The sequence below is a fragment of the Rhea americana genome, unplaced genomic scaffold (assembly GCF_003343005.1).
Source record: "Rhea americana isolate MKP2758 unplaced genomic scaffold, rheAme1 scaffold_416, whole genome shotgun sequence".
NCBI lineage: Eukaryota > Metazoa > Chordata > Aves > Rheiformes > Rheidae > Rhea > Rhea americana.
The window spans coordinates 261,975-271,612 of NW_028186553.1; the positions used below are offsets into that span (position 1 = coordinate 261,975).

Here is a 9,638-nt window from a genome sequence, read left to right on the forward strand (position 1 = left end):
TGTGACCGAAATGGAAGGCACGCTGATTTTTTTGGTGCCTCTTCTAGCTGTGATTGGGGCCCCACTCAGGTCCCGGATTTTCTGTATCCAGAGTTTTCAAGGATCCGAAAAGTTTGTATATGGAACCAGAGTTGGTAAATCTTGCAAATTAGGTTGCAAGGGCATTTGGCTCTTTTCTTTCCACTGCAGAAAAGCAGCTCAGGGTAGTAGAGTCCATATGTGCTTCAAATGGCCTTACTGATGATCATGGCCGCAGGATGGAGTTCTTTTAAAATACAAAGGGAGCGGCTGTGATTTCCTTTTGGAGAAAGGAGATAACACTGTAAAGAGCAGAAGGTGCTGGCTCCGACCTGTCCCTTCCTGCGTAGGCAGTTGTCGTAGCGCTGCTCTGTCGTGCTCGCGGCGTCTCACCTCTTCCTCTGTGCTGTTCTCCCTCCCCAGGTCGGAAAGGGCTGCTGTGCTGCTTTGAAGGCCATGGGCTCCATAGTGTACGTGACAGAGATCGATCCGATCTGTGCCCTGCAGGCCTGGTAAGGAGTAGCACGGAGCCTGGCTTCTTCTGGAGGCTTGTCAGCAGCAGGCCCTCTCTAGAGGGTTGCTGACGAGGGATCTGGGGCTTGTCAGCACATTCGGAGGGACCCGCAGCTCTCTCCTGTGGCCAGGAAAGGGTTACTGCGCTAGGAATCAGCCAGCTGTCCTGTATCCCACGTGCTAACCTTGCCTAATAATAAACTTTGCTTGGAAGAGCGTAATGTTATGGCTCGAAACGATGCTGGGAGTGAACTGCTAACCTTGGAGAGCAAACCTGGGCCTTCCTGTGTTGTGTGCACATGTCACTGAGGGACGGTTTCAGTTTCCGCGCTCACTCGCCCCTCACAAACCTCTCCTCGCAAAAGCTGGTCCCCCGGCACAGGGCTGAAGGCACACGGCTGTCCCCTCGCACAGGCACCGTGCGGTTATATCCGGCCTCGTTTCCTCCAGGTAAAAGTCGGCTTCTCGCAGAGATGCTGCTTATGCTCTGGGACGGGTACGATGGGATCGTAAACGCCAGAGCAGTCATTTTGCAGAGTCTCAGGTCTATGTGGAGCCTTATTAAACACGCTGCCTTCCTCTCTGACCGCCGGCTTTCAACGGGTATTACGGTGCGAAGAGCATCTAATGACCCCTGGTTAATTAGCAGATCTGATCAACTTTCTGTCCAGCCTGTTTGCTTTGCAGCCTTCAGAAGTCTGCAGGAACCCAAGAAATGTAAGAAAATGAGCTGGAGTCTTCTATGCCTCATCCAGCAGCAGAATTGCTAATTTGTTAATTTAATCTTTTACAGCAACCACTTACTGATTCTGCACATGCAGTCCCTTTCCTAAGGAGCTTGCACTGGGACAAACTGTAAATGGGACATACTGAGAAATCCAACAGAAAAAAAATTACTTTTTTTTTATAGTAACTATAATTTTGCAGCTTGTGAGAATCACAGAAATAAGTTCTCAGGAGGCCTGTCAGCGAATCCTAAAAAATCTTGGCCTTGTTATCAGATGTGCTGAACACACCTTTCTCATTAAAGTCAGTAAAGACTTGCTGAGTGCTCAACACTTCCAAAGCTTATGTAGATGCCGAATATGGATTTGCAAAGTTAATGATAGACGTTTGTGGGTTTTGGTGTTTGGGTTTTTTTCAAGATGATCTAAATCCATATCAGAAAGGTTTCTGCAGCAGGAGAGTGTGTCTGCATGTTCTGGATGTACTCTGTAGGAGTAGTAGCTTTAGAAAAGCTCTCTTGGTTGAAAATGGAGATTCTTTGATTCAGAGTCCTTGACAGAAAATGTCAACGTCTAAAATCACTTTTCAAGTGTCACTTTTCCCACGACAGGCCCAAGTCCTGTGAGTTAACAGCTCCAGAAGCACTCGTAGTGGCCTGAGATACCTGTCCCTTAGCATGCTGCATTGCTGTTCTGCAGTCTTTGTCACTGAAGGGTTAAAATGAGCCTCTGAGAGCCACTTGAGCTTTTTCCTGGTTTTGGCACATTTTTACAGGTTCTCAAACTATATTGTTTTTTCCCTCTTAGCATGGATGGATTCCGGCTTGTGAAACTCAATGAGGTCATCAGACAAGTTGACATTGTCATCACCTGCACAGGTATGAGGTCCCCAAGGCAGGAGGACTGGTTTTAAGGATGTGAGCCCGATAATGAGGTCCGTCCTTTTCCAATGGAAAGCAGCAATGAAGGCATAAGCATAGGGAATGTCAAATTGTTTCTCCTACAACTGCCTGTGATCTGTGCTCAGAGATACATCGGAGATCTGCTTCTTCTCGTGGCAGTCCAGGAACATGCTTGTTCTGCCAGTCATGCTTCTTTTTTCATGATACAAATAGCTGCACTGAGCTGTAGAAAGAGCTAGAGCACAGTCAACGCTGCGGGAGAGCACGGAGGGACCCCCTCAGATACCCTGTAAGCCAAGGGCAGTGCTGTGTATCTGGCTTCAGGTTGTCTAGGGGATCAGCTGAGGCAGCAAACTTCTGAGCACTGCTAAGACTACAGTGCTCCAGCCACCTGAAGCGTTTCCCTTGTTGCAGGAAGTGTCGTTTTGCCATTCGTATTGATCACCAATGTGTTGTGTTACAGGCAACAAGAATGTGGTGACCAGAGAACACCTGGACCGAATGAAGAACAGCTGCATTGTGTGTAACATGGGACATTCCAACACTGAGATCGACGTGGTGAGCGCTGGGGGGGCTGCTCGTGCGAGGGGACAGGCAACAGCGCAGGGTGGCTGCTGCTCAAGGGTGACGGTGGTTTCAGGACCCTTCCACAGCAGTGTCTGACCTAGCACCACGTACTCTGGCAAGCTCCTGTGAGGAGTAAAAATAATCCACTGCTCCTCACATCCCATCTGACACCAGCAGACGTGTCGTTGTCCTTCCTGTGATGCAGACGTAAACTGCTTCAGCTTCCAACGTAGTGACTGGCCTACGCTAGCCCCATGCCTTCCCTTAGAGAGTCGGTGACTAACCTTCTCTAGCATAGTGTCTCAGCTTTTGTGTTATTATGTCATTAAGATCCAGCCAGGAGTTCAACGTCATGCAGCACAGCGTGCTCATCCCATCACACAACTGAACAGGACTGACATCTGCTCATCTGTGTTAAGAGAGAAGTAGAAAAATAGGAGAATCTGGTCTGAATGCCAGTAGAGAATTGCTTGGCCAGAACCACACACTGAAAGCAGCTTTCTCTGTGCCTTGCTGTCAAGTCTGCCTTGCTGGGAAGAAGTGACCACAGCAATGCACGGTTTAGTTGGTGAATCCTTTTCTGTTCAGCTTTTCAACCTGGCTTTCCGTCCAAAGAGCTTGAACAATGGTTGTCACTAGAGCTTTGATATATTGTAATCATAAAAGTAGTTCTTAAGTTATGATTCGTAATGGTTTCCTTGGTCTGTGGCTGTGACTGAGTCCAAAGGAAACTATAAACCCAGAACAATGTCGGTGGAGGCCCAAGTTACTTCCTTTTTTCTTCCTGTTATGTAGCTTCTGTTTTCTGATGTTTTGCCAGTGCTTTAACTATTTTAACGCCATGTTTCAGGCAAGCTTGCGTACACCTGAGCTGACCTGGGAGAGGGTGAGATCTCAGGTAGACCATGTCATCTGGCCAGATGGGAAGAGAATAGTCCTGCTGGCGGAGGTGAGTGGCATACGGAGAAGGAGTGGGACTAGCAATCTGTTCTCTGCTTGTGGAGAAAGAAAGCAAGGTTTGAATGAGCAGTGGAAGTGCCAGAGCACTTCCAGAAATCACCTCCTGGGCCTCCACAGCTCAACAGCATGGTTGAAGGGATTTTTTTAACCTTGTTTTGGCTGATAAGTTACTGGAACATGGAAAAGCTCCTGTGTTTTCCTTTATCCATCCCTGGCAGCATCCCACCACAGGGTATTTTATCAGATGTTCACTTCTAAGTCATTTTACTGAGTTTTAACAGTAACCAATGCCTTGGGATTTGAATGCATGTGATTTTTCTAGGGCTGCAGCCCAGTCCAAAGCAACTGGCTATTGCCAAACTTTTGTTGTGGCATTGAAGAACATGGTAGCTGTGTTCCCCAGCGTATCTTTCTGTGAACCCCATCTAGTTGTGCTTTTGCCCCCGAAGGTTCTCAAGCTAAGCTGGAACCAGCCACCTAACACAGAAAAAAATCCCTTGGAAATGAGGCCATTCATTCAAACTGAGCAGTGACACAAAAATGTTGGTGTTTCATCCCAGAAGGGACTGGTGGTTCAAATGAGTTCCTGTATCTTCTTTGCAGTTTGTAGACTGTTTTTGATGCCGTGTTGGGGTAACGGTCGTTTTTTGCCTCCGCAGGGCCGCTTGCTGAACCTGAGCTGTTCCACCGTCCCCACCTTTGTGTTGTCCATCACTGCAACCACTCAGGTGAGTAGGGTGCAGGGCGAGCAGAAGGCAGTGTCTCACTCCATAACACACAGGAGTTACTTATCTAGGTGTCTTCTTCCAGGCTCTGGCTTTGATAGAGCTGTACAACGCTCCAGAAGGCCGCTACAAGCAAGATGTGTATTTGCTGCCTAAGAAAATGGGTAAAGATGTGCTTATTGCCTTCTCTTTTCTTTAACCGAGGTGGAACAGCTGGTGGGCTTTCCCGGGCTGGGCTGAGGGTGGCAGGGGGCTGCCGTCTCTGGAGCGCTCTTGTTTACCTCCCTGCCAAGCTCTGGGTCTCTCAGCAAGTTCCTCCCCCTGGGTCTGTGCTCTTCTCTAGATCGGATTCATTGCTTCCTCCCCGACCCGGGGAAGAAACACCGATGCTGTTTGCAGAAATACATCTGGGGAGATTCAGGAGAGTTTTGTGTGCGGGGCTTCTGCCAGCAGAGCTGCGTTAGTTGGCTGTGAAGAAATGTAGCCCCTGACCAACAGCTCTGCCAGCAGAATCCCCTCATGAAGACGCAGCTATGCTGACCGCATGAGGCTTTTGCTCTACAACTTGTCTCTTTTTGTGTTAATTGTATTTTGCTGGACTAGATACAGCTTTGTCCCGAGCCTGTGTGTATGTTAGGTGTCACCCAGCTGAACTGTGCACGTGTTCTTGTACCAGAGCGTCCCAAGGGGAGTCAGTCTCTCGTACACACCCTCATCTCAGTGGAGCGACTAGAAAACTACAGCTCCGATTTTAAAATCTATCTGCGTCCTTATGGTGGTGTGTCCACCGTTTGCTCAGAGACAAAACGTAAAGCTGGTCCCTGGATCAAGATTTGGATGTTGGCCACCAGCTGAAAGGTTTTTAAATACTGTTCAGCGTGGTGCTGGTGTACAATTAATCTCAACAGAAAACGTGCAGCCTCTTAGTGTCTTACTAATTCAAGCAACAGATGTTTATAAGACACTGAGCGCTATCAAGTATTAGTGGACCCCCGTGGCACTGGGGAGGTCAAGGAAGTGAAGCTTTTTATCTTAGATGCAGAGAAATGGAGTCGGAGAGCTAAGCAGCTTGCCCAGAGACACTGCACAGTGCAGCAGCGCGCTCCAGGCGTCCTGCTAGCTCCTCCCCGGCTGCTAGCAGCAAGCACCTTCTGCGATCTGGGACAGCTCGCAGGAGTTACTGCTTTAGGTTGGGCTGGCCTGGGAGAGCGTAGTACTTCCCGTCACTTTGTAAGATCAGTATTTTTTCAGCGAAGGGTTGTTTTTCACTGATTCGCTCTGTCTCAGGATGTGCAGACGTGAGACCTTTGAATTTCTCCACTGAGGGTGAAAAGCAGTTCTGCAGCGTAGCAGGAGGGGGGGTTTCCTTGGCCCCGTTGGAGCTGGCGACCTGCTTCTCCCGTAGCGCTTGATGAAACCGTTGACGTTGAGATGCAGGCGGGCAGACGGAGAAGGCCCCGCGGGGCTGCGGGGCTGCCTGCAGGATCGGCTGTGGGGCGGCGACCTCCTGGGCCGGGCCTGGCGCCGCGGCCGCTCGCAGGAGCGGTGCCTCTCGTGGTTCCTGCTTCTGAGGGCTCTTCCGGCGTGTGAGGGGGCTCGGGGCCGGCCGTATTCCCACTGACTTCCCAAGGCTTCAAACTCTTTCAGATGAGTACGTGGCGAGTCTCCACCTCCCGACGTTTGACGCGCACCTGACGGAGCTGACGGATGAACAAGCGAAGTACCTGGGACTGAATAAGAACGGGCCTTTCAAACCAAACTACTACAGGTGCCGCTCCCGAACCGCCCTCGCTGCCTCCCGCGAGGAGCGCGCGGCCGCCGCGCGCGCGGGTGGGAGAAGGGGCTGGCCGGGGCCTGTTCGGACGAGCGAGGACGCTGTGACGAGACGTTTACTCCCCCGGCCCGCCGAGAAGGCGTCGCTGGGCTGCCGATGGCTCCCGCTGCCGCGCGGACAGCGGCGGAGGCCGAGAGGGGACGGCGCAGCTGCGCTCTGACGCCGAGGGCCCGGCGTGGCACGAGCCTTTGCTGTCTGGCAGCAGCTGTCGCCCTGAAGTGGCAAATCCCCGAGCAATGCCATCCAGCCAACTCAGGTGACAGCTTTATTTTTAAAGCTTGACGAAGGCGAGATGGTACAGAGCGGCGTTCCTGCCTCGTCCGGGGCGGCTCGGCCGAGCTCTCGCCGGGCCGGCTGCTTTCCACGCGGTCGGCCCTGAGCTCTGAACAGAGCTGAGTGCACTCGCGGCGTGCTCTTCAGACACGTAAACCAGAAGGTTTCGGTGGGAGCCAAAACGCTCTGATTCTCGGGGCTTGGTGGCTTTTGCTCGCACCGATCCGTCGTCTTTTCCTGCCCTCGCGCTGCCGTGGCATTTTGGGGGGGAGACGAGGACTCAGGCCCGTTACAAACAACCCCTCGTCCTCCTTGGTGTCCACCCCTGCTAACTTACACCGTGCTCACGACGGGGAAGCGCTTCACGTTCTTCACCTAGGGGCTAACTGAAACCTTGTTTTCCTCTCTCTTTCCTACAGGTATTAAATTCCTGCCACTGTAGCCAGGAGGAGTGTAAGGAACAAGAATCCAAGTCTTTTCTCAACTACTGTACAGGATGAAACAGTGCAAGCTTCCTAATCTAGAGCTGGACTTGCTCACGTAGTAGACAGTGTGTTAGGTTATTTATTTATTAAACTAGAATACCGTACACGCGGCCTCTGCCACTGGTGTTTGTACTGCCACGGGACTGGGAGACGGTTCATTTTTTCCATTTTTCTTCTTTTTTTTTCCTCCCATTTTCTCTTTCTGAGGGGCCGGGAGGATGGGCAGCAAGTGATGTGAAGAAAGGAAGAAGCTGGGGGAATTAATTTGCTGCCAAGCGTTAGTCAGCTCCGAGCAGCGCGTTCTCGCTGTTCGCCCAGCGCGCGGCCGGAGGGGGAGCGCAGGCGGGGAGCCCCGAGATCCGACTTGGAGGTCGTGCGTTGCTTTTGGTTTCCTTCGTACCTGACCGTTCCTCCCGCCGGAGCAGGAGCTGTGGCCGTCGCGGGAGCTGAGGTCGCTTTGCGGGGCAGGAGGGCGTCCGCGGTTTAATTCTTCGTGCCGCTGGGGAACGAAACCAAGGCAGTCCCTGGCCGACAGCGCGGGGATGGCGGCGGTGGGCTGAGACCCGCCGGCGCCCCCGTCCTCGGCCGCTCCGCAGCGTTTCCCCCCTGCTTCCGACGAGCGCCTGCGTGCCGTGATCCAGCCATCGTCGTGGGGCTCCGGGCGGCCGCTTCGAGGGGGCTCTTCGGCCCGACGCAGCGGGAGACGGCGGCGCTGCCCGGGACGGAAGGCCAACGTTAACGCGAGGTCTTTGTCGAGCTGAGTTTCCGTCCTCGTTAAGCTCTTTGTTCTGCAGAAAGGCGCCTGTTTCAATGGCAGCGTTACCCAGCTTCTCGCGGGAGCTCTTGGAGTTTTGTTTTTGAGTAATACTCGTTTAGAACACCGTAAAAATCTGGAAATCCCCTTTGACTGCGCAAGACGAGCCCCAGAGTAGCCACCACCCCCGGCGGGTGCGCAGGGATCAGAGCTGCCGCGATCGCGTCCGGTCCTGATGGGTTAGTCGGAGCCGGTGGAGAACAAACTTGTCCTGGTCACCTGTTCTAGCCCGAGACGCCCCGCCTGCGCGCCGCGAGGGCGCAGGCCGCCTCTCCAGGCAACGTCCGAAGCCCCTTTGCAGTTCCCACCGAGAACGTGCTGCTCCGGGAAGATCCCAGAGGGGTTTAGGTGGCTCTTGCTGCCCCCGGGCTGGAGACCCGAGAACCTGGACGTTGCGCGGTACCCGGGCACCGCCGCCGCGCAAGGGCCTCGATCCGGCCCCTCCGCCGCTGGGAGAAGAGGAGAGCTGGTTCAGACCTCGAGGTTGGACGTGTTTTCTCGCGCTGGAGCAGCCTGGTCTGCAACGCCAGGAGACCCCAGGGCTTCTGTTGTGGTTTGTAGGTTCGTAGCGTGAAATCCTGCTCTCGGCACGTCGCTCTCGGAAACCCCCTTGGCTTCTCGGGAGCCCGGGACTTCGCTCGTTGGCAGCGCTGCCCGAACGGGCTTTCGGCTTCCTGGGCGAAGCCCCGGGAACGTAGCGTGGAGATCTCGGAGGTGTCCACGGCACGAGCGGGAGGAGCCGCGGCGCAGAAGAGGGCTTCAGTCCGCGCCGCCGCCTCCGCGCTCCGTGTGGCTGCAGCCTGGTTCTTAATTCCTCGAGGCAGTTAGGAAACGTGGCCGGGGGGTCGCGTTGAGCAAGGCGGCGCCTGCAGAACGGGGTCGGGGGCGCCGCCGGTGCCGGTGCCGCGGGAGAGGCGCCCGGCGCGCGCGAGACCCCCGGAGCGGCTCGGACCCGCCGCCCTCCTGCCTGCGGCCGGCGCCCGCGGAGCCCCCGGCGCCGCTCGCCTCGTCGGTGACTTTTAAGCCCAATTTATCTTCTAGGTAGATACAAAAAAAAGAGGAAAAAAAATCATCCCCAATAGCTTTTCCCACCTCTGTTCTCAAAGCTTTTCTCCACGCCGTTCTGCTTCTCCTGTAAGCTTTTTCGCTAGCTTGGCTTTTCCTAATCAATCTGGAATCATGTTCTGTGATCATCTCTAAATTAAACGTGTAATCGGTTTTGTTTTGTTATTTTTTTTATTAATGTAACACATTTTTAAAGAATTAGGAAAAGGAGATTTAGGTAACACCAGCAAAATTGTATAAGGAAATTAATTCTGTTCTGAACTTTAGCAACAATACGACAAAACTGGCATAAACCTGCAGTAAGGAAATTAAAAACTTTGGAAACGTAACATTTTCAAAAGGATGTTTTAAATATTAATGTATGAGTGATTGTATTAGATCAGCAATAAAGACTCTGTAATCTCAAAACACAAATAAACCATTGGAAAAGTGAATTTTGCCGGCGTGTGCTTTGCGGTGCGGCAGAAGCGCCGGAGCGGCTCCCGCCCGGGAGCTGCCCGTGCTGAGCCGGGGCCGAACAGCGCCGGGAAAACGCCGGTGTCTTTTGGCCCCGTTCTGTCACCTCGGTTTCGCGGGGCGGCCGGGGCTCTGCTTGGGGCGTCCCCGCGCCGAGGACCTTCCCGCGGGGAGAATAACGCCGGGGCCGAGCGCTGCGGCTCGGCTGCCGTCGGGGGGAGCGGCAGGCTGCTCCCTGCCCCCCAGGGACACCCCACAACCCCCTGCACCCCCATTCCCTGCCCCCCAGGGACACCCCACA

General features: G+C 53.6%; 1 protein-coding gene across 1 annotated transcript in view; it reads left to right on the forward strand.

Annotated features, from left to right (window-relative positions):
- Nucleotides 1-9,315, forward strand: part of LOC146590241 (protein smoothened-like) — a 121,945-nt gene extending 112,630 nt beyond the window's left edge. The window contains exons 23-30 of the mRNA XM_085314922.1: nucleotides 442-530; nucleotides 2,064-2,134; nucleotides 2,622-2,716; nucleotides 3,576-3,674; nucleotides 4,345-4,413; nucleotides 4,496-4,574; nucleotides 6,058-6,178; nucleotides 6,937-9,315. Of these exons, the coding sequence (XP_085171048.1) occupies nucleotides 442-530; nucleotides 2,064-2,134; nucleotides 2,622-2,716; nucleotides 3,576-3,674; nucleotides 4,345-4,413; nucleotides 4,496-4,574; nucleotides 6,058-6,178; nucleotides 6,937-6,943 (630 nt within the window). The 3' untranslated portion in view covers nucleotides 6,944-9,315. The remainder of the gene's footprint in view (nucleotides 1-441; nucleotides 531-2,063; nucleotides 2,135-2,621; nucleotides 2,717-3,575; nucleotides 3,675-4,344; nucleotides 4,414-4,495; nucleotides 4,575-6,057; nucleotides 6,179-6,936) is intronic.
- Nucleotides 9,316-9,638: the final 323 nt, after the last annotated feature.